This window comes from Aythya fuligula, chromosome 1, assembly GCF_009819795.1.
Source record: "Aythya fuligula isolate bAytFul2 chromosome 1, bAytFul2.pri, whole genome shotgun sequence".
Lineage (NCBI taxonomy): Eukaryota > Metazoa > Chordata > Aves > Anseriformes > Anatidae > Aythya > Aythya fuligula.
In genome coordinates this window covers 196,306,112-196,331,228 of record NC_045559.1, presented here as the reverse complement: position 1 = coordinate 196,331,228, position 25,117 = coordinate 196,306,112, and the positions used below count along the sequence as shown (strand labels likewise).

The 25,117-nt window shown below is 39.0% G+C and overlaps 1 protein-coding gene across 1 annotated transcript; it reads left to right on the top strand.

The window, feature by feature from the left end:
- Positions 1 to 406: 406 nt before the first annotated feature.
- Positions 407 to 23,723, top strand: MTNR1B (melatonin receptor 1B). Its single transcript, XM_032207905.1, has 2 exons — positions 407 to 666; positions 22,272 to 23,723. Exons 1-2 carry the CDS (start codon positions 450 to 452, stop codon positions 23,138 to 23,140), a joined length of 1,086 nt encoding a protein of 361 aa, XP_032063796.1. The 5' UTR covers positions 407 to 449; the 3' UTR covers positions 23,141 to 23,723.
- The last annotated feature ends 1,394 nt before the right edge of the window (positions 23,724 to 25,117 follow it).

Sequence of the window (25,117 nt, the reverse complement as noted above, 5' to 3'; positions counted from 1 at the left end):
GAGGTGGTGGAGTCACCGTCCCTGGGGGTGTTCAAGGAGAGGTTGGACGTGGTGCTTGGGGACACGGTTCGGTGGGTGACATTGGTGGAGGGGGATGATTGGACCAGATGATCTTGGAGATCATTTCCAACCCTAATGATTCTGTGATTCTAAAATAATCTGGTCCAACCTTTCCTCAAACACCCCCAGGAGTGGTGACTCCACCACCTCCCATCCCAATACCTGTCTCCCCTCCCTTCCCTCTCCTCCATTCCCCTCCCTCAGGAGGCGGGGGCGTGGCCTAGCGAAGTGCCCGCCCCCCGCCTGTCCCGAGCCCCGTGAGGGGAGGGGCGGGGCGGGGCCGTGCGCGCGGCGCGGCCGTTAAAAGCCTTGCCGCCCCGCCGCCTGCCCAGTCAGCGGAGGGAGGGCGGCACGGGGCGGGTGGGGGTTCTGCGCGCCGGGCGGCGGCGATGCTGGAGAATGGCTCCCTGAGGAACTGCTGCGACCCGGGCGGGAGGGGTCGCTTCGGCTCGGCCGAACGGGAGGAGGAGGCGGCGGGCTCCCCGCGGCCCGCCTGGGTAGTGTCGGCTCTCTCCAGCGTGCTGATCTTCACCACGGTGGTGGACATCTTGGGCAACCTGCTGGTCATCGTCTCCGTCTTCAAGAACCGCAAGCTCAGGAACTCAGGTAAGGAAGGGGTCGAGCCCCCGGCAGAGGGCAGCGGGAGCCCAGGGGTCCCCAAAGCCTCCCCTCTATCGGGGCAAACAGCGTGCGCAGGGAGCTCAGCCCTGCCCAGCTGTGCCGTGCCCTGGTACTTAAGGAGGCGTTGCAGGTCATTAAGCGGCTTTTAATGAGGCGTTATGTAGTCTTCGTGGAGCTAAAATATTAAAATACCAGAAGCTAAGAGTGCCCGAAAGTCTGGGAGGAAGAAAGAAGTTGGTTAAAGCGTGGCTGTGAGCTGTGGGAGCTCACAGCATCCTTGGGACACCGTCCTCTCGGCTGCTCACCCAGTGCCCTGCAACCAGAAATAAAGTGGCTTTCTTCTCACTCGTGTCTATAGTTTTTGTGTGTGTGTATACTCTGAAATGTGGTTCCGTGTGTTTTAAGTGCTGAACTTTCTGCTTCCCTCCACCGCCTTATTTTGTCAGGTTCACCCACCTGCCCGGTGCTAGTGGGGTAGGGATTCTGTCCCCTGTCCCTGCCCAAGGTCTCATAGCACCAAGCAGCTGCTGTCTGCTGTTTCAGGTCCTAAAGACCTTGTTTCATGATGGGGGTGCAGGTCTGGGTGACAAAACCTTGCCTGAGCAAAGTCAGGTGCACGGGGGCTCTGCATTGTATCTGTTCAACTTCACACCTAATTAAACAACCGGGTGCTTCCTTACGGAAGGGAGGAGGCACTGGGGGCTTGAATTTCCCGGTTCTTTTTTTAGTGGGTTCCAATTCCTCCAGAGTACAGTGTGACTAGAGCACCTGCTAAGCAGGATTGTGTGCTCATGCTCTTGCTGGAGAGGGAGGCTGGTCCCTGGCATCAAATCCTGGCAGGGAGGGGGAGCAGAAGAGGGACTTTTGGAACAGCTTCATTTGCTCAAAGCTCAGCAGAGGGAGGGTTGAACTGGGAGAGTTTGCCTGGGAGAATAAGGTTCAAGAATGATCAGTGTGCTCCATGGCATCCTAAGACTCTTGAAATAAGACGTGGCCTTATTATCTAATTCAAATATACACTAATTGAACTACTTCTGGGATCATCCCTCATGTGATGTCACTTGACCCTATCACAACCATCTCTTCATCTTTGATAAGTACCATGAAAAACATCAGGGAATCCCTTCTGTGTAATCTTCATGAAGTTAAATACCTTAAATAAACGGCCAGCTTTTAATTTGCCATCAGGGAGAGATGGGGAGATGGGTCTTGGGGATAAAGCTGAAAGAAGTTTGGTAAATGTTCAGAGGTCTTTCCAGAGAGAAATTCATAAGGAGGGAGCAGAGTGGTAGAGAGTTATAAGGGGCTGCAGGTGGAGTGATGGGGGAATGGGGAGATGGTGGAGATCTAAGGCAGTGCTTGGGAGCCCTTGGTCTCAGACAAGGAAAGAAGAATGGCCCACAGGTGGACTTAGAGTTGCTCCTTTCTGAGCAGACCAGAAACAATGTGTTAGCACTAGCAAGAGTATGTGGGAGAAAATGAAATGGTGAGGGGAAAATGATGTGCAGGGGGTTAGACTTGTAGGAAGCAGTATCAGTGAGCAAACAGGTGAAGCTAGTGTAATGATTGTGATAGGGGAGAGAGGGTCTGGATGACTGCAGAAACAAGGAGAAGCACCATGAACACCTGATTCTTTGAAGAAGTTAATGAGAGAGATTTTTAGATAGGTATGAGAGTATGGAACTTCAATTAAGCCAATGTTCTATAAGAAATAAATCAGGCAGCTCTGCCTGCTTCTGTAGTACAGATAATAATCTTCCCTTCAGAAAGCAAATCAGGGCTTTATCATACTTCCAGGACTTATCAACACTATTCTCTTCTAGAATTTCCAAAGAAACCTGATAATTGCAGACAATTTAATTATACATCACTCCCCTTAAAATCAAAGCATGGTCAAAAGCAAATCTATTTTAATGCTGTTATATGACATGAGACATGAGGATGGAGTGAAATAAAATGACCCACTACCCTTTCTGTTGGTAAGTATTATGCTCAGTAGGCGAGAAATGGAGAATGGGTAGAACTGAAGTTTGTAGAGATTGCTCATTCACTCCTTAAGCAGCGGGAATTTTGCCAGCCTTACAACAGGAAGATCATTTCATATCATGCAGAAGCCTCTTTCCCACATCTCAATGTTTTCGGAGGGGGAGGGGAGAACTTGTGCAGGCTCTTCTAAGTAACACACAGCATAATTGGTATGAATCAACATGCTTGTCTTACATAACTGCACCCAGCCTGCTTGTGAGAGGCTGAGCAATTTCTGATCTCTAAAAGTGACCAATTTTATAGAAATTATTGCTTTTATCATTTCTAATTTTAGAGGGAAAATAACTTGGTAAAAACCCTAGAAAATTAAATAAAACCTTGTATATCAGAGAGATTAAATAAATTAGCCTGTCTTTCTATTTGACATTGTGTACTGAATTTTCAAAAGAGACTATTGATTTTGGGTGTCTTCATTTAAGTATGCCTAATTGGAAGCAGCTTTTAAAGTGCTAAACTTTTCAAGTGCTAAAGTTCACCTGTGCTGAACAATCAAGCTGGATGGTCAAGTGTTCTGAAGGTGTTTCAAGTTCAAAATCATGAGATGATTTTAAGAGTTTCAGGACACGCTTGTATAGGCATAGCTATAGAACATTATGGGCTTGGGAAACAGCCTAACTGGATGCAATTCAGGAAGTAGGAACTGACCAGGCATCTCCTATGGGAGGGAGATAAAGCAAACCATTTGTATTTTAGTGGCCTTAAAGCCAGCAGAAAACAGTGAGGTGAGAATTAGGCACATTAACACCAATATAATTTCAAATAATTATGCAGACCTGGGAACAAATATTTATTAATCTTGGTGCACTGCCAAAGAATGCATTAGCAGAAAGTGATATTTCTAGTGCATTGTGTCAGCCCTCTTTACTCTCTTCCTCCACTATTTTCCTTTCTATATATAACTAACACAGTGCAATAGGACTGATTTCTTTTCAATGGCAAGATGATCTTACCATGGAAAATAAATTAAAATTCATGGGGTTTTGTTCCCACCCATATGAACACAGCTACATTTGCACGTTTGATTAAATAATGACTGTGTATGTGTGTGTGGCTGTTAGAGTTGGACATGTTACTCATATGCATAGACATCTGCATGAAATGAAACATTTTTACATATGTAATTATAATTTTGTACTTGTCTTTATACCAAATAAAAATGTTTTGTAATATAACCAAATGTTGTACTCTTCTTCCTGTCTGTTTCCCTCTCTGTATTCTTCACTCCATGTTTCTGTCTGTAATATAGTTTTTTCCACTGTTATACCCTGTTTCCAGTTATTCTTCATATATTTGACTACACCAGTTCTCTTTCCCTACTGTATGCCTTTCCTATTATTATTCCTGTGCAATGGGATAGAGGACAGCTGTCTGCTGGGAAGGAATTTATCTTACCTAACTTTAGAAGACTACAGTGGAGATACCTGTTTCTGAGCTTCTTCCTTTAGCATCCCCTTATAATCATGGGAGCGGAAACATAATTTTTAGTGCACAGTTCAGGCATGTTATTTTTTGACATCTGTTTGGACAACATGATTCAGCCCACAACATTGTTCATTAATCTCCACTAAATAGAATGAGAATGAAGACAGAATATCTCGGTGTAGATATCCACTTCAACTGATGAAATCAACTTATGATGGTTTCAGGTAGGACCACACTAAGCAGAACTTTTGTATTCCTGACTTCTTGGATCCTGGATCTGTAGATTTATTTTTCCTAGGACTGTGTGTATGGCCAGCCAGCCTTCACATTCTTTCTCACATTCAGGATCTCTAGCCTTGAAGCTACTCAATACTGAGGAATTCATGGGAACATGACTTCAATGTTCTCAAAAGTTCATTGAACCCAACACTTAAAATAAAGCTCTTTTATCATCTTATCACATTATAATAATTCTGTGGTTCAAGCTTTTTTTTTTTTTAATATAGTTTTAAGTTTTTGCTTATTAGTTGCTAATTTATAGTGGGCTTTATTTGTGGAACTAAAATTGTCGTTTAACTTGGATATATTATTTCTCTCCCTATTGAGAACTTTTATGCCATATTAATAGAAAACAAACAACTATTTCTCTCTCAGCCTTTGTTTTTCTACAGTAAACTAGCCAAATGCTTTTACTTTCCTTTATACACTCTTCATTTCCCTGATTGTCTCATACATTTCAATTCACCTATACAAGCTGAATTCATCTTTATTGAACAAGAGAGGACAGAACCGATAAAAATAACAAAGACGAAGTACCACCAATACTTTCACTGAAATAATATTGACATCTTATTCTGTTCTGTCCTTCCCTGGGTGGACAGAATAGACATGGTATGTCTTGATACCTGTTTTATGTGATAGCATCATATAGATAAGTCTTCTTGGTGCAGTAACTTGCTAATACAGGTTTTCTTTTTCTTATGTATTTTCAGTCCCCACAATTTCTTACCTGACCTCATACTATTATACTCTATCCACTTTCTACTCTTTTAATCCTCAAGGAAAAAAATATATATTGACAATTCTCTATAGCAATGTGGGGTCCAAACTTTGTGTTACAATAGAAATTCATCCATTCTCTCTCTGTTCAGTGACCTAACTTTTCTGAAGTAAAGTTAGTCTAGTGTAGGTTATCTCCCTCTGGTCCAGCAATTTTCTTTCATCACTGTCCAGGCAGTGGTAGCAGCAGAATGTGTGGTACCATGGCAAATATGCTTCCAAAGCTAGATCAGTTTAGAGCAGTTTTCCAGGTACAGAAAGTCCAGCTTTTATTAAGTAAAGATGATCAGATTACTTTGTACTGCCTCTTTTTATAAATTCACATTGAAATTTATACCATTAGCCTTTACCTGCATCTTTGTTTCTTCTTCCCTTCCAAATGTTGTTTTTATAGCCTTGTCTGCAGTTAAAGTCCAGAGATTAAAAAGCCCAAAGATTTCTCAATCCATTCATCCTCTCCAGCTAATTCCCCACCTAATTCAGGTGCCATGGTACCACATAGGATATGATCAGCAAATGGATCTTCCAGGGGGATTAGTAGTATTTTATTAATAAAGTTTTACAAGTATTAATAAGTTTTTCATTACTCCCTGATAATTGTTTACCCAACTTATTGCAAGGACCATTCATGCAAAATGGAACAGCAACTGAACCAGCACCAGGGAAGGAAGGGGGAGATGGGTACTAAAGTGTGGGAGCATCACAGCTGCAGGGGAACCATGGCAAAGCTGCTGTGAGGGTGCATGCAGAACAAAGCTCTCTGCCACAGGCTGGCAGAAATCAGGACTTCCCGACCAGAAAGGAGAACAAGAGAGCACTTTCATCCCATTTTCAAACATCCCACAAGTAGCTCTGTCCTGTCAGAGCCCATGACACCACCTCTAAAATAAAGGACATTAAAAAATTATTGCTATCAAGTATAATCAATCTTTCTGACCTGCAGACACTTTTGCTTTATTGCATGTATGATAATTCCTCACCTGACAGACTGCCTTGTCCCTAAGCTCACCATTACTGTCCTTTTTATAAACTGTAGCAAAATCTCTCTTCAGACCAGCCGCTGGTTTGAGTTGATTTTAAGTCTCTGTTCAGATTCTTTCTCCCCTGGTAACTCCTTTCTCCTCCTTCCTTTTATGTGTGGTGAGTGGGCACTTCATTACAAGTCTCTGCAAAGCCAATTGAGTTTAGGTTTTTGCCAGTTCCCACTTTATCCATATTATTCTCTCTAGAAGTTTTCTTTGGTGGAAATATCTTTCAGTTCCATCTAGCCTCTTTTCTTGTCCATGGTGTCTTTGCTGAGAAAACTTTTCCTGCATCTAGATATGGAACTTTTCCTTATATTTTTCCTTGTTTTGGATGCAAGTTCCATGTATTTATTTATTTGTATCTCCAATATGAAGAAATGCCAAGCTTCCTCCACATTCAAGTCCCTCAGGTCCTCAAAACAGTTGACTTCTCTTTCTTAAATATCTTGTTTTATTTATCCAAATGTGTGTTGTTGTTTGTTTGTTGGTTTATTTTTTAACAGAAGGAGTTTTGTTGGATATTTTCAAATATCCAACAAAGTCAAAGCAGCTAATGCTACAAAAAAAAAAAAATGAAGAAAGTACAAAATGTGTTACTGATAGATTTAAACCAAATCCTAACACCTAAGGATTAGAATAAAATTCTAATCTGAAGTAGGTTATTGTACAACTGTAGTGTATTTTGTGTCTTCCTTCAAAGCACCTGGCAATACCATATTAGATGAGAGCTCCAAATATTTTATTATTTTTTTTAATCCTGTACAGAAAGTAGTCTATTTCTTGATAAGCGAATAGGAAACATATCACCAAGATCAACTCCAAGATACTTCTATTTTAGAAAAAAATGTCAAGTTTTATTCTACTGGGTAAATAGAGCTATTGGTGTTCTTATCGTTAGAGGAAAGAGAATGATAAGCATCTAGTTGGACTGGGGAAATGTAATGGTTTACTTGAACCTGTAGGAGAAGAATCTAAGGATATATTTACACTGTGTGTTTCAGTTGGCACAAGCTTATGCTGCTCATGCTTTGAGCTAAAGGAAAGCCAAATGATGATGTAAGCGTGATGCTTTGCATGCAGTACCATAACCAGGCTCTCCATAGATCCAGCTGTAACACAGTCACACAGCCTTTTTTTTTTTTTTTAGTATCAATTCAGTATGAGTAAGCTTGCTTTAATCTCCCTGAAACATACAGTGCAAACATATTCTCAGGGATAAGAAATTAGAAAGACCTCTTGGCAGCTGAGAATGCAAATTCCTATGTCTCTTAGCAGCACTCCCTGTGCAGCCAGCTCTCTCCTGGACTCTGGACAGGCTTTTCCTTCTCAAGACTCACTGACTGCATGAGGCGTGACCTCTCTGCAGTAAAGCTCTGTTCTTCGTTGGACCAGCAGAAGATCTTCAAGGATTTATGGTGCTCTTTGACACAACCAACCAGTGAGCTAAGAGACCAAATCTACTCACAGAGAGCCAGCACAGCTGAAGTTAAAAGGCCGTAATTTTTCAAGTATTCTTAGGAGACATATATTTACCAGGTGGCTTGAACTATTATATGGAGGTTGCTATGGGAGACTATAGTCAATTCATTAAATCAGTGACAAACCATGCTCTGCCTCTAGGAGTAAATCCTACTCCTACTCCAACTCAGACTTATTCTGAGTAACATTATCTTTAGATATGCTCCAGATTTTAGCTTCTTCTAAATTATCATTTAGAAGGAAGTACTGGTACCTAGCTTTAGAGTGTCAAATAAATTAATTTATTCCCAAGAATACCTATGAGAACAGCCATATTATCCGGAGCTGATAAAATGAAACCTTTTTCTCCTTTGTGGAGAGGAAGAAAGGCTACGGTAGCATACATCTTTCTAAAAATCAGTCTGAGCAGTTGCTCTGGTCTTAAACTTCCACCTTCATATGGGCATGAAACAGATTTCCAGCAAAAGCTAACAAAAATATGTCTAAATCACTGTGGGTGCAGCTTCATTGTGCTCTTTAACGAGAGTAGCTACTTTGGCAGCTCTGGAGTCCTGCTGGCCTCGATACTGGTAGCGAATGAGCTGTATCGGTCAATGTTTTCCTGACATTGCAGCTGAGTATGGAACAGTCATGTCTCGGTATGACAAGTGATGACGTTAGCCTAAACACATTCATTGAACGGCATTATTGATTGCTGGTATCTGGACTGCTGGGATTCTTTCTTAATTATTTATTATTTATAGAGATGTTTGATTATACTGTCTAATAAATTCTGCTTACACTATGTCTAGAGAAAAAACATACCAATTCTCACAAAGATACTAATTTTCTTCAGCCACTATTTATGGACTTGAACTGGGCTAATTTTCAGTGTTTAAATGCCCATATGAAGACTATACCAATATTGCATCACTTCCACAAGCATCATATTCTTTCTGCTATAGAACAACATCTGTTCATCTGTTCTGTTAGACTGCTGTATTTGCACAGTGAGCGCAACACCTGCTGTCAGGAAATCACATGCAGCCACTGGAGTTAGCAGTCTGGCTAATAAGAAATAATATCTGCTTAATACATTGGCCTTGTAAATATCATTATGTTAACAAAGTATAAATTCAGAGCTAACATTGAAGAGTAAAATATATTCCTGTATAAAAGACAGGGACCTATAAAGGACATCCTCATATCTCCAAGGTTGCTTAAAGCCTGCCTGAAATTCTCAGTGTCCTCTCATACTAAAAACAATTATTTTTTTTTTCCAATTATATCAGTATACACAATATTTAATTTGAGTTCAAATAGTGAAAAGGACCTTATGGTCATCACATACGAATATTGTTATCTGATCAATCTAGGCATTTTTATTTCCTTCTGTCTCATAGCTTGGACAGTCCTTTTCATTAAAGTAAAAATAATCTACTGAATGTTATCTGCATAGTTTAGAAAGAATGTAGTTATTTAATCTAGTCACACTGTGATCCTGCCTGTGGTGAGGTTCATCAGCAATGTAGTCTTTAGGGCTCTTTTTTAGGATGTTCTTACAAGTAGTCAACTCTATTCAGCTTTTCTACTGACAAATAAGAGAATGTTCTATTAGGACATGATGCTTCACTTCAAGATCAGGCAAGATACGTAGGTGGTGTAGTCACTACGTGCCGACTGGGAGTTATTTATGTGAACTACAACTTGTGGTTCTGAAACACTCTTGTGCACCTAAGTTGAAGATCGAGTGTTCCAGCAAACTCATTTGAAGTCGGGTGTTACCCACTGGAATGCACAGAGTGCAAACTGTAGATTGTTAGAGAGGAAAAGTTTCACACAGCACCTTAACTGGAATTTCTATCTCCACTTAGACAAACCATCTGTGACTGAATCTGCAAATGCAGTGCAGCCTGGAACTTTAACACACCTTTGTACATTCTTCCATGTTGTCCTTTAAAAATAAACAGCCATCTTTTTTAGATTCTCAGGTATAGTTAATTCCTATATTTTCTCAAAAGAATCTCAGCAAATCCATTCTGATGTAGTAAAATGTACAGTAATTGCTACTACACTGCTCTGAGATAAAGCCACTCATCACTGCAGGCATTTTTAGCCTAATTCATTGAGATTGGTATCAGTTCTGGGTTCTGGCTTGAGGACCCCATCTCACATAGCCAAGAGCTAAGAAAGGCAGGTGTCACCCACCATATTGGATGTAGAGATTTGCACAAGGAGTCAGCAGTACCCAACAACTTCTGGATAAGTATGAAATGAAGGTAATAGATTTCCCAGTGTTGGATGTCAAGCTGTTCAAAATCTGTAGCCCCACATCACAGCTATGTGCAAGATTGCTTAATTCCATTATGTACAGACTTCAAATTTACAAAACCCAGATGTCAATCTCCTTACACAATTAATACTTCTATACATTCTGAAGCAAACAGATTACTTTTTCCAAAGCCTTCCTACAGACACCAGATAATTACACTATCCAATATGTAGTAGCTCCACCAAAGTTTTTCATATTTTCTATTTTCAGTAAATGCTCTTGAATTCTCTGTGCTTCATACATGAAATGTAAATAAAAATAGTCTGCCAAAGACTGAGAGAGAAATACTTCAGAAACTCTAAGAAATGTGACTGTGTATTCTCTTTTACCCTCAAACACTGCCAGTACCACTGAGGCCAACAGAACTTATTCGAAGAGTTGAAATTGTTTCTGCGTCACTTCCAGAAATTTTATTTGTAATAATAATGTACAAGACAGATCTGTGGGTAGCATCAGCCTATGAGAACACGTGACATTTCTAATTATTTTCCTGTTCTTGGGTGTTATTTTTTAGGTTAATTATATCGTATCCTAAGCAAAGTTTGACTTAATTAATGCTTGGAAGACAAGCAGTCAATAAAAATACAGGATGCTATAAGAAGGTAACACTTTTGATTCAGCATTAAGGTAATGAATAGTAAATTAACTGATCGTGGAAAACATTTCCATACATATGATGGACAAGAAGATGATTGGTAGTAACCAGCTTGGATTTACAAGTGCCTAATTATGCTTATCCAATCCTCATAGCCTTCTACAAATACATGTTTAGCTTGGTGAATGAAAAGAGAGCACTAGACTTTGTCTATCTTGACTTTAGTAAGGATTTGGACATTCTTTGATAACATATTCTTAAGACTAGCTGGGGTTAGATAAGTGGGCAGTGAGGTGGATTGAAATGAATGACTGAACCCAGAGGGTTGTGATCAGTGGCAAAAAATCCAGTTGGAGACAAGTCACTACTGGTGTGCCCAGTGGTTCACTGAGATAAATACCCTAATATCTTTATTAATGACCTAGAAAATGAGGCAGAGTGTACCCTCAGCAAATTCATGGTGCACAAAGATGATCAAAGTAGCATATGTGAAGGGGTTCTGCAAACTGGGTATGCTGAACCTAGCATTTGAATATCTAGATGAGGTGAGAAATTCTGGCCCTGCCCAAGCCAGTGGGAATTGGTTTTCAAAAGTCTTTTTGCTCAGATCTGGTGCTTCTTCCCGTTTTCTGTGCAGCCCTCACCACACTCCACCCCCAGCCTCCCAGGTCTGTAAATTTTTGCTGGTACAGATTCTCTGTTGGTCTCAGACCTTTATATCCAAACAGAGACTGTTCAGATTTTACTGTCATAAGGAATGCGAGGAAAGAAGCACAGTCAAAACAATGCTCAAAAACCTGCTCTAATCTGCACTAGGACCTGTTATTCTGACCAAGGAACTCCATCTCTTTGTTAGTATATCTTTTTTCCTACCTATATAATAAATGGTAGATTCTTAGGTGACCTCTGCTATTTAGTAGATCAATACTTTTTGTCTTCCCCCCATTCCCTAGTAAGAACAGTAAATGTGCTGTATACCTGCTCCTACCTGGATCAGGTACCTTACTGGAGCAGGTTACCCAGAGAGCCTGTTGAGTATCTATGACTGGGGACAGTGAAAACCTGGCTGGACAGAGCCCTGAACAACCTGCTGTAGGAACCTTTCTTTGAGAAGGTGGCTTGGACTAGATGATCTCCAGAGATCTCTTCCAACTTCAATGATTCTCTGGTTATAAGCTTATGTCTACTACCTTCACTTAACTAGCTCACCAATATCATGACTCATGGGCTCAGAACAAACTGAGTGTATTTCCAGTCTTTTTGCAACACTTTTAGCATCTCAGAGGAAAGACCTTAATTCAGGAAGTGATCATTATACACTTTGTTTAAATTGAGTTGAAGCACAAACCAGCCAATGCTTTAGAAGAGAATATATGATCACTTTTTATAAAAGCATTTTATTTACTCATCAGTTTAAATGTTGTTTACAAACCTATGAGTATCATTATAAGATGAATCATGTCAGCGTACTTTACTTTAAGACCTTGTTTCCAAAGAAGCAGATGGCACAGACTGACAACATCTTCTGAAGATATTCAACTCCATATGCATGTGCAGTGATGGGGCCTTCTAAAATACAAGAACAAGAAGGGTAAGAGTTTTCCTTACTGAAAGGTTTATAATGGCTCTTTTAATCAAGTGTCATCTATTCAAGGTAGTACTAGATGATCTCAGAGGTCTTTTCCAACCTGAATGATTCTGTGATTCTGTGATTTTCTTCTTTGTCAAAATAGGAAACAGGAGAGAAAAAAATAGGGATTTAAAAAGAAAGAAAGAGACAAAGGAAGGAAGGAAGGAAGGAAGGAAGGAAGGAAGGAAGGAAGGAAGGAAGGAAGGAAGGAAGGAAGGAAGGAAGGAAGGAAGGAAGGAAGGAAGGAAGGAAGGAAGACAAGGTCATACTGAAGGGACTCCAGAGAATGTTAGAAGCATTGGCAACTTTTCAACCTGCATGATCCCAATATTAGATGTTTCTAGACATCATGTTTACTGAAGTGTATCAGATACCATTTTTAATAATTCCAAGACTGCCTTAGAATCCCCCACCATGTCTGAACTCAGGAACCCCTAAAAATATGTAGCAGCAATAACTACTTTAGATTTGATTTCTTTTTTTGCAGCTGTAACTAGCTTGCATGTGCTTGTTACTGGTTGTGCATCTGTCACACACTGCAAGTTATAGAATCATAGAATGGTTTGGTTTGGAAGGGACCTTAAAGATCATCTAATTTCACCCCCCTGCCATGGGCATGTACACTTTCCACTAGAGCAGGTTTCTCAAAGTCCCATAAAACCTGACCTTTATTAGGAGTCCCGCAGAGTAGTTGACTAAATCTTCGTGGAAATTACCACTAAAAGTCTTGATCTGAATCAAGTTTTAGGCTTCAGGGTTTTGGTTTGTTTTATTATTATTATTATTTTTAACAAAAGAACACACTAAAAGTGCTATGCATTTCACTTTTTGTATATGAAATACAACATAGCGTTGGAAGACTAAAAAAAAATGTACATTATTAACAAAAATAGGTTATCTAGCAATTTATAGGGTCTGACTAGATTGCACCCATAGTGTTTTACAGCTTTCCATATTGGACTCTTTGTCAGCAGCAAAGAGTGTCACTGAAACCTAGTGTCCTCTTCATAAAAGTAGGGATATTGATACAGACCAGGGTCATACCTAGCCTTATACATTTTCTTTAATTGTAGATGTAATCAAATACTCAGGGAAAAAATAAGAACAGAACAACCATAATAATATTTCCCCTCTATGCTCTCAGTTTGTGCTTCCTTGCAGCTCAAAGGATTTACTGAACCTAGTATGTTCTATCTGTTCAGTGACCTTCGATTTATATCTCTTTCAAGTACTTTTCCAACCTTCCCTTGAATATAAGTAAACTTTCTGCATTTGCAAGTTCCTCTGTTAAGGAGTTCCACAAGCTTACTACCTATTGCAGCAACCACTTCTTCTGTCTGCTTTGAACCCTACTAACTTTACTTAATAGCTCTGATTCTTCTGTCGCCCCATTCCTCTGTACCAGTAACCCACTGTGGTGTCATTTTGGAGCAGTATGCTGGACAGGCACACATTTTTTTGCAGGCTGTGCCTAATAGAGTTGGAATTATCCATTAGTGAAGAAAAAGGCTCATGAACCATGAGTGTTCTTCCAAAGTTCTGTTTTGGGAGAGTACCTGCATCTGTCATCTCAGTTTCCCACCTGTTAAGTCATAAGATTTTTTTATTTTTTTTTTTGCTTTCACACAGAGTGATGAAGAGCACTCTACAGTATAAATGATATCCTGTGTGTTGTGGTTCCAGGGTGGAATTCTTGATTATAATCTAGAGAGAGACATGCAGGCTAACCCCAGAAGAGCAGCAGTGCTGGTGAGTAACGCACTGTTTTGGGATTATGGGAGACATAGTCTCAAGTCCTTTTACAAAGAAAGGGTCTTCTACCATTGAAGTGTTCTAACCACTAAGGCAATAGCGGATTCTCTAGAAGAGACTGTCTTGCATCTTTGGCTTTCCCTTTTCTCTCAGAAAAAACACACAGTACTAGGAAAGTTTATTCAGTCTTAGGAAGTATCAGAAACTCAGAAAAATATTTATCACCCCATAAATGTACTATCTGAGTAGTGATCAGATTTTTGCTCTGGAAGAACAAACTTTTTTTTTTTTTTTTTTTTTTTTTTTTTTAGTGTTAATGCAGTACAATTTCTTGTCTCTGGTTTGGCTAGCTCTGGTGCAGTAGGTGGCAACAGAGAGTCACCAGCGTCCCTACCTGTTCTGAATAATTGCACCAGAGAAACCACAGACTAGTAAAATTACAAACCTATGGGTTACAAAACTCAAGCATTTACTAAATTTTTAACAGCACAGCATTATAAATATTTTTTTGAACCTGCAGATGGCAAACTCAGAACAGGTACTAGTGATCTAGGTCACTAGTAAACTACTCAGAAACTACTCAGATCAGGTACTAGTTTAACCACAGGGAGAAGTCTGGGCATGCAGAAAAAACTGAAGCTTTGCTCACTTGAATTATATTAATACCTAGCTGCCCAGCATGCCAAAGTCATGATCTCCAAGAAATACTAATCAGCAGTTCAAGTTAGGTGCCTCTTTTCATCATGACCATGTTGGCAATTGAGACCTATAGCTTACTGGCCTAAAATTCAACTCCTTCAAATGTAGCTTCCAGCTTCAATTCACAGTTGCAAATGTGGAGCCAAGAAGACCAGTCTGTCCCAGTCCAGCAGTCTGCTGGTCTCTAAACTACAATCTCAAGCTACGTTTTACATTCTGAGCTTCTAATCCTGTGAATCCTGTATTCTTTACATAGGAACACATCTTGAAAAGAAGTGTACAGAGCATTCTCCACTAAAATAAAATAAAGTCAGGTGTTCATATTGTTTTATCTGAAAATGAGGAGTGCCTTTCTCATATTCTGCATGACAGCATGAAATCAGATTGGAAAAAGCATTGTCGAGAATGTGGATGGCTAGGGTTTAAACCCGATTTGGTCTAGATTCTAGACTTTTGTGTGAAAACTACTGGGGAACACAAACTTCTGACTTTCAAGGTATCTAAGCCTGAATTTCTTCTGAACAGAAAGCTCTCTTAAAGCCCATAGGGAGCTTCACATGAAAAAGATAACTCCTACAGTAAATATTCTCCTTCTGTTCTGCATATAATACTCCTAGAAATATTAAAGAAATTCCCTTACACATAGCATAAAATAATTCAAATACACTAAAGTCACCAAATATTTTAAACAATTTCAGAGAACATACATTTCCTAAAAAGAAATAAGCTGAATGTTCCATTGGTCAAAAGTCCAGCCACAATTCACTGTTTATGTTTTTTTTTTTTATTTGTTTGTTTTGCCAGAATCTCCAAAATACTGCAGTTCTAGTGAAAACTTATCACCTGTCCCTTCCCATTACATTTAGATCTGCAGTATGTCCCACAAATGTGATATCACGAAACAAAACTACAAAGGAGTGCATCACTGCTTTCAAAAAGTCATATTCAAAGAAAATAAAAACCTGTCCGACACTTTCTCGAAACATTATGGTAAATCTTCTGTTAGTAACACATTGTTGAACGTTACACTACATTAACACTTCTCAGTAAATCAAAGATTACCATATTGACTTGTATTGTCACAGGGAATTCAAATGTCAGTCTGTGAAAAACTTAATCTACTATTTCACCTGCTGCTAGTGTCCACTTCTGCTGGCTTCATTCCTACTGATATGAGTGGAGTTTCATCTGCATTGGGCAGTCAGGATTATACAGTTCACTGGGTTAAGATCTGGCAGAATGGCCAGGTTCAAAGTGTCATTGTGAATGCAGTTCAGTACACTTGGCAGCTGGTCTCTGGTGTTGCTCCCAAGGGCTCAGTATTGGGAACAGTTTTGTTTAATATTTTTATTAGTGATCTGGATGAGGGAATTGAGTGCACCCTCCAAAAGTTTGTGGATGATACCTAGTTAGCCAGCACTGTTGATTTGCTTGAGTGTAGGGAGGCTCTGCAGAAGGATCTGAATATGCTAAATCAATGGTCCGAGTCCAGCTGTGTGACATCCAACAAGGGTAAGTGTTGGGTGCTGCTTCTGAGGCACAACAACCCTGTTGGGAATTGGCATACAGGGCCTGGACATGAGTCCGTGGAACAATTGTTCAATCTGAGCTTGCCTTAAGCAACCAGGAGTAGGCCTTAGAAAATCTCATGGCCTGCTGTAGCTGAGCAAACCAAGCTACCAGAGTAATTATGAGAAGCTCCCACGACAATGATTGCCACATTGCCCAATTGAGGAATTCAGAAAAATATTGTTACCAGCAGCTGGCTTCAAGGACAAGGTCTACGTGACTGCTAATCACAAGGGGGGTTGTTTTCTTGCAGGTGGAGATGTTTTCTTCTAGTTGTTTGTCTGAGTGCTTTTGACCACTAATCTTGTGTGAAACACTGTCCGCCCCTGTTAAGTTCACTATAAAAGTTAGGCTATTCGGGCAATAAAATGAAGCATGATCTGACTCTACTGGTGTCTGTCGTGCTTTCGGCCGTGCTTCCTCTAACACAACCCCATGCAGTGGAATGGGCATGGGGAAGAGAGGCTGGAAAGCTGCCTGGTGCTGGTTGACAGCCACCTGAACATGACCCAGCAGTGTACCCAGGTGGGTAAGAAGACCAAGTTTTCTGGCCTGCATGAGAACTAGTGCGGCCAGCAGGACTGTAGAGGTCATTGTCCCCTTGTATATGTTACTATTGAGACTGCATCTTGAGTACTGTGTTCAGATTTGGACCCCTCACTGCAAGAAAGATGTTAAGTTGCTTGAGTGTGTGCAGAGGAAAAAAAAAAAAAAATAAAGGACTAAAAATTTAGTTATGAGGAGTGATTGATGGAATTGGGTTTGTTTAACCTGTAGAAAAGGAGGCTGAAGGAAGATCTTATCACTCCCTACAACTACCTGAAGGGAGGCTGCAGTGAGTAGGGTGTTGGTCTCTTTTCTTAGCTGACTAGTGATAGGACACAAGACAGTGGCCTCAAGTTGCATCACAAGAGGGTTGTACTGGATATTAGGAAGAATTTCTTCATGGAAAAAGTGTTTAGATATTGGAACAGGCTGCCAAGGGAAGTGGTAGAATCTCCATCCCTGTAGGTGTTTAAGAGATATGCAGATGTGACACTAAGGGACACGGTTTAGTGGTGGGACTTGTTAGGTTGGGTTGATGGTTGGACGTGGTGATCTTGAAGATCTTTTTCAACCTAAATGTTTCTATGATTCTACGATTTATTCTTCCTAATACATGGTGAGAAAAAAAAAAAAAAAAAAAAAAAAAAACAACAGGTGATTTTAAACAGATTAAGAGGCTGGTGCTTAAATACTTTAAAAAATATACTGCAAGATCTTAAATATATTTAAAAATACCAATCAAATAAGCCAAAAGTAGAGAGAAAAAAGAAAAAGAAAAAGAAAAAGAAAAAAAAAAAAAAACAGTGAGGAAGATGAGACATCCACGTTCTGTTTATAAGTTCCAGTTTAATTTGCTTGATATTAACCATGTAATGCTCTCTCTTCTGTGGTTGGTTATGTCCCAGAACAGCACTTGCCAATCCAAGGCTGTTAGTATCTGCAGTATCCCATGAACAACAGAGAATGAAATCATGGTGTAGGTTTAACACTCAGTCCCTGTTCCCTTTTCCTTCATCTGGGACGTAAGAAGCATCAGCATCAGCCTGTCTCCAGGAGCAGCTAACATCTCCTGGCATGCTGTTTGATCCAAATTTACTGGGAGCATCTTAGAAACAGAAACAAAAATGACTACCTACCTGGTGCCCGTTCTTCAGTCCCTCCAGAGTCATGTTTTGCTTTCCACATTGGGGTCTGGAAAAGGTATTTAGGCTTGGACCTAAAAAGATGACCATGCACAAGAGAAATTCCATGTAACAGAGCTACATAGTTTCTGTTATTAATTACAGACAAGGGGAGATTAAGGAGGGACAGTCATTTTGGCTGAAGGACTGCTTGCTTTCTTCAGATTTTTGCATATGCCTCCTTGATCTCCATCCATGTTGGTTTAGACTCAAACAATAGATCAAATCAGCCACTTGTTGTAATGAATCCTGGCTAACATGCCTCGGGGGTAACACACTCATTTCTCCTTGTTTGATGATAAAATTTGCTCTTTTAAAACTTCTGGGAGCTGTGAAAGGGGCTTAGACTTTGATTTATATTTTTTTTCTTTTACATCCAAGCATAAATCTAGGAATTGTTTTTTTATTGCTATTGCTCTTGTTATATGGACCAAATGTTTTCAACGATTCATGTTCTTGTTAATAAGAGGTCTTTATTTATTTTATCTTTAATGGTCTGATTAATGACTCCTTCAAGTCTATGGCAATTTTCCCATTAACTTCAGCAGTCATTAAGGAGACTTAAAAGGCAGATAATTTATACCAACAGTAAAGGAAATAACATTGAGTTCAACATTATAGAAATAACATTTTGTTTCCATTTCTGGTAGTCAGAAACAAAAATTGTAAGCAACCAGCAACTTTCATACCATACCTCATGTCAGGATCTTCATTAGAAAGAGGTGATATCACAACTGAGGAGGGATTTTTTATGCAAGTGGAATATAACTTGCAAAACTTTGGAATTCCGATTGAGACTGTAAAAGATATTTTTCCCCTTTAATGAATTACAGGAATGAAATAAAGGATTAGACACACCTTGTGTATTTTGTGACCATTTCAAAAAACAGCAGAAAAAAAAATATTGTATACACTTAGTGTTTATATATAAGTAACTTACAGGTGGATTAAACAACACGTCCATGAAGTGACACCTTGTGCCTTTGACTAGAAGGCTGTCTACAAACTGTGCCCTGATGCTGTCTTTATACACCAATCACAACTAGAAAGCTATCAGAAGACTTCCAGAACTCTCTTTTTCAGATTATTTTGAGGACAGGTTATGAGAGTCCAGCAAATTAATAAAAAAAGGGGGTTGAAGAGTGAGCTAGCACTAGAGATATGCCTGGACAGTCTGTCAGTCTAACATTTTCTTGAGAATATCTATTAGTGTGAACTTTTCCAAGGAATGATCAAGGAGTGATTTTTTAAAATGACGAAACTCCTATTTGCATCATTAAAGTCAAGATCTTACTGGCTATTTCTTGCAATTAAGTGGCCTTTCCATTCCATTGAGCAAATGTGTTTCTTATAAATAAATATAATCTTCTATCTGATGAAAATGAAATCTAGGAGTTTAATCTGTTGGGTAAATTAACAAACAATAATAATCATTCCAACTAGATGAGCACTCTGTGGTTTCTATTTTGTTAAAGATAGCCAAAAGTTTCCTCTGATTAACTTATCAATATCATTAAAGTCATTCCAAATGCTGCTTCTTAGGTATACCAAGGAACATTTACTTTCTCCAAGCACTTAAAAGGCCTCTAAGACCTTTGGTTTCCCAAAATGTTGATGACATTTCTGATGAATTAGTTTTTTTGTTTGTTTGTTTGTTTTGTTTAGTTTTTCAGATTATTCATTTCAGTAATATAATATTAAACTTCATTCTGCAGTAAAACATGTAGAAAGATAGAAAAAAATAAAAAATAATAAAAAAATAAAACACTTTTGATCTTACTTTGTGGTGCACAGTGAAAACACACAAACTTGTGAACAGCTGTAAAAATGACAGATTGCTTGAGGTCTTTATACATATTACAATATCTTTCTTCTATGTTGCAAAGTGGTATATTTTTGACAAGTTCATTGCTAACTGCCCCTATTCATGGTAGATGGAATTTTCAAGAAGTTCTAAACTACATACATGATTTAGAAATTCACTTGCCTTTCAAATATGGTTGAAAGAGCGGCTTGCTCAGTTGATTTTAACTGAATACTTACATTTTAACTATTAGGTGATGCTAGGAGGCCTGAGGGATTTAATAGATTAATTTTAGCATGCATTCTTATAAAAAACAGAAAAAAAAAAAAAAAAAGAAAAAAAAAAAGTTTGTTTCTCCTGACTTCTTTATTTTCTACTGTCAGATACAGTAAGAAAAAAGGGCAAGAGTAATCCTTGTTGCTGTGATGTAAGTATATGCTGGTAAAGATGCCCCTGCTCCTTTGTTAGCGTTATATTTTACCATAGTTTCCATATGGCTAGAAAAGACCTTCAAAGTCATGTTTCATCCTTCCTGTGCTCAAAACAGGGGTCAGCTGGGCCAGTAGGCCAGTGCTGAGAACTGTTTATTTAACTTTTTCTTACAACTTCCAACAGCAGGCATAAAGCAAGATGTTCCAGCACCACCTTCTTCATGCCATTAAAATATCTTTGTCCAAGTGTAGACAGGCATCTTTGTTGTAAATGAAGATTGTGCTCACTGCAGACATGGGAATATATTACATCCTTCCTTTTTCACTTACTTGAAGTTTGTTATCATCTACCCCTCATTTTTTTTTTCTGTATTTTTTTCAATCTTTCCTCACAGATCAAAAAACTAATAGATATTTGCTTTGCTCTAAATTAGCTCTAGCTAGGGTTTACCATGTCAGTGAATTGTAGCTGTGAAAACACTTATGTGGCCTTGAAAGTATAAAGAGAGTGAGAGACAGGCTGCCAAATGTATAACAAGGAAACTTCTAAAACTGTACACCTGTCTTGAGATGAGCTGAGTTTCTGTGGCTATGCATTAATAATCCTGTTTTCCATTAAGTTCCCTATCTTGTGTGGAAATTCTGATGCTCACCCCTTTCCTAAACTGTATGATAGAAAGAGGGTTCCCCATTCTTTCATTTTGATTAAACAACGTACAGATGCAGAAGTGAGTGGAAAAAAACAGTATACAAGTGAAATTCTGCCATTTTTAAAACAGTAATCCTACAGGGTTCTGCATTTTCCATCTCCCAGCTAATGGCCTCCTTATCCACAGCAGTATTTCTGTGCTTCAAGTTAAATGTATGGAGAATATCTGGTTTGATGAGGACTAGAAAGCTCAGAATTTGTAGGATTAATCACCTAATTACTCTTTTCAAAAAATAGTGTTGCCCACACAGTTTCAAAAGGTGTTGTGTCTTTTGCACTTCAGTTCATGCTGTGAAGGATTTGAAGCAAAAATTGAGTTTGGGAGCCAGAAATATGTTTAATGCTACCAAGAATCTAAAGTTCATACCACTCCTTTCTGTCTCCTGGGAAATTCGTAGAGAGTTATTTCCTATTTTTCCAAGAAAGCAAGGGGGACACTACTTGCCATGGTAAGAACCCGATTTTTCAGGAACATTGTTGAATATCTCACTGTTTTATTAAAGTTACTTTAAGTACAGCATCCAGAAGTTTCAAACTGATTAACAGCTCACCATTTAAAGACAGACAGTAAATTTCAACCATATCACTAAAATCTCTTTGAATATAATCAGCAGAAAATGATCTGAAGGCTCCTTCTATGCATTCGAATACTTTCTTTCTCTTGTAATTGCACATTTTTACCATGTGCATATAATTAAACATGCCTTTCTACATGAGATAATGAAGACAATTCACTTTTCCTTAGTCAATCCACTGGCAAAATAACTGCAGGGTAGGCCATTCATGCAGAAAATTTCTATATTACAGTTTATTGTGTAGCAGTTCAGGATATACTTAAAACAATGCATTCTTCTAATCCCTGTAGATTTAGCCTTTATGTATTCTTCCCCTTGATAACTGTCAAGCCTGTTAGTTTTCCAGTTATAGGTTAGAATGACATAGTAACCTGCCCACCTGGAGCAATTTAGACTTTTTTCTTTTTCTCCTTTTCTATCCAGCTGCAAAGGTAGCAATACCGAAACACCTCAGCACGTGCTTATGTAATGGCTCATTGATGGTTATGTTTATTAAAGATCAAAATAGAAAGGAGAGTATAGTCCAGTCACCAAAAGATCTGAAACATCCCGTTGCCGTAGCTATTTCTGTGGTGGTCTAAGTTGAATGACAAAATTATTTCCCCTACAGACCTATTGGTGCTATACAGCTGCTGTTTGCTGACATCATCAATAATTTAATATTGCAGATATCCAAAATAAAGTAACACATTTTTTTCTTGTTCACAACTACACTTGCTTACAGACTTATGTCTATGTATTTTTCTTTTTTCCCTAGGTAACGCATTTGTGGTGAGCTTGGCTTTGGCTGACCTGGTCGTGGCCTTGTATCCATACCCACTGGTGCTCTTAGCTATTTTCCACAATGGATGGACTTTGGGTGAAATGCACTGTAAAGTGAGTGGCTTTGTGATGGGACTAAGTGTAATAGGCTCCATTTTCAACATCACTGCAATTGCAATAAACCGATATTGCTATATATGTCATAGCTTTGCCTATGATAAAGTGTATAGCTGCTGGAACACAATGCTCTACGTCTCCTTAGTCTGGGTATTAACAGTAATTGCAACTGTACCAAATTTTTTTGTTGGCTCTTTAAAGTACGATCCACGCATCTATTCATGCACATTTGTTCAGACTGCAAGCTCCTACTATACAATAGCTGTTGTGGTAATTCATTTCATCGTCCCTATCACTGTTGTGAGTTTCTGCTACCTTCGAATTTGGGTTTTAGTGCTTCAAGTTAGAAGACGAGTCAAGTCAGAAACAAAGCCGAGACTGAAGCCAAGTGACTTCAGAAACTTTCTTACCATGTTTGTGGTTTTCGTGATTTTTGCCTTTTGCTGGGCACCTCTGAACTTCATAGGACTGGCAGTAGCCATCGATCCTTTGGAAATGGCACCAAAAGTTCCTGAATGGTTATTCATTATAAGCTACTTCATGGCCTATTTCAACAGCTGCCTTAATGCAATAATATATGGACTTCTTAACCAGAATTTTAGAAATGAATACAAACGAATTTTAATGTCACTGTGGATGCCAAGGCTTTTCTTCCAGGAGACATCCAAAGGAGGAACTGATGGCCAGAAGAGCAAGCCTTCTCCTGCTTTAAATAACAATGACCAAATGAAAACTGATACTTTGTAAGTGTGTGATAGTCAATGCAAGAGTCTGTCATCGAGAGCTCCAATAATATAGTTATAATGTTCTCATCATTCTTGCTTGCTTGGGGGCTTTTCATTTGGATAGCACTTTGTGACTGTAATGTTGTCTTCTTGATAAAGCACATTGCTCTCAGCTCGTAATTTATACAAGATATCAATTGAAAATACATTTCAAAATTAAAGTAACAAGTGAGTGCAAGCTGTTTTAGTTCTGAGAGCTGAATTCTGCTCCAAGACATGAGGCATTTTTCTCTCCAGGAGGAGCTTTGTGTGCTTTACCAAAGGTCGGGATTCAGGTCTTACAAGGTACAGTGAAGGTACTTGTCTATGAAGACACCAGCTTGTGCAAATTAGTATTCTCCTTACTATTGGAACTGAACAGAGCCAGGCTCTTTTCAGTGGTGCTGATTGCCAGGACAAGAGGCAATGGGCACAAACTGATACACAGGAGATTCCTTCTGACCAGGAAGCACTTCTCTACTGTGCAGGTGACAGAGCACAGACACATGTTCCCCAGAAAGGTTGTGGAATCTCCCTCGTGAAGAACTTCAAAAGCTGCCTGGATGTGGTGCTGGGCAGCCTGCTCTGGCTGTCCCTGCTTGAGCCAGGGTTGGACCAGATGGACCCAGAGGTCCCTTCCAACCCCAACCATTCTGTGATTCTGTGAAAGGGTGAAATAGATACTCTATTTTCCATTCGTAAGCCAAACATCAGATTTCTGTGCATGTACTGGTGGCAGTAGTTGTATCTTTGAATCAACCTTGTGAATTGGAGAGAAGAATGTTGGTATGATCACAGATATTAACATTAGTATCTTTCCTGACAGTTTTTTGTTTGTTTGTTTATTTGTTTTAATTACATACACTGTATTCCCCATCTCAGTGTATTTATTGTTTATCTTCTGTAGTTTAGTTTATAGGAGAGAATATAATACAAGTGTTTGATTTCTTGCACACGTACTTTAGGCAAAATTCTTCCCTTAGAGAAGAATTAATTTTCATTTTGTCCCATTTTTTTTCCCCAAAAAATATACAACTAATATCATCTGATGCACTTTGACATACATGACACATTTGCAACATGATGGAAATTATAATCTGGAATGGCAACAGGACACCAAGCAGTATACCCTAGATGACACTAGACTCCAGTGTGTGGCCAAATGAGGAAGCCCTTTTGATTATAACTGCAGCTGAGATACTTGCCTCATATGTAGATGTAATCTTGCACAAAATCCACCCTTGGTGTCTAAACCAATGTAACCTAATGTAGACTGATGAGCAATGCAAACTCTGTGAATAGATATATAAAGAAATTTAACTATTTTCTCTAGATTAAAGGTCTAGAGATTTAGAATCCACTACAAGAAGTAGTTAATTAAGACCTATGAAAATTTGTCAGGTAACTTCAGCTTTAAGAAGAGAAGACTCCAGGGCAAACTCATAGCAGCTTTTCAATACTTAAAGGGAACTTATAAAATATGGAGAGCAACTTTTTCTTAGGCAGATAATGGTAGGACATGGGGGAATGGTTTTAAACTAAAAGAACGGTGATTTAAATTTGTGGTTAGGAGGAAATTCTTCACTCAGAGGGTGGTGAAGCCCTGGAACAAGTTGCTCAGAGAAGCTGTGGATGCAATGAACAAATAGTTGTTCAGAGAAAGAAATGCTTGAAATTTGATCCTTTTTCACAAATGATAGGATATTGTTGAAACAATTCTAAATTATTACATATGGATTCTACACCACGACATTTCCTGAATGGGATCCTGCTCTGCCTTGTAGCCACAAAATAAATGTAGATGTAATGTGACAGATACTAAGTCCTGACATGTGGACAATAACTCATGTCTCTTAAAGTAAGCTTTTATACTAGACATTACTCCAAATAATTGTATTTGATTTGACCTGGAAATCAAATAAATTTATAAAATTTAAATTAATTTAGATGACTAAATACA

Coding starts and splice junctions, on each gene's coding strand:
- MTNR1B (XM_032207905.1), top strand. CDS start 450: ATGCTGGAGAATGGCTCCCTGAGGAACTGCTGCGACCCGGGCGGGAGG. Junction 667..22,271: donor CCGCAAGCTCAGGAACTCAG/GTAAGGAAGGGG, acceptor TTTTTTCCCTAG/GTAACGCATTTGTGGTGAGC.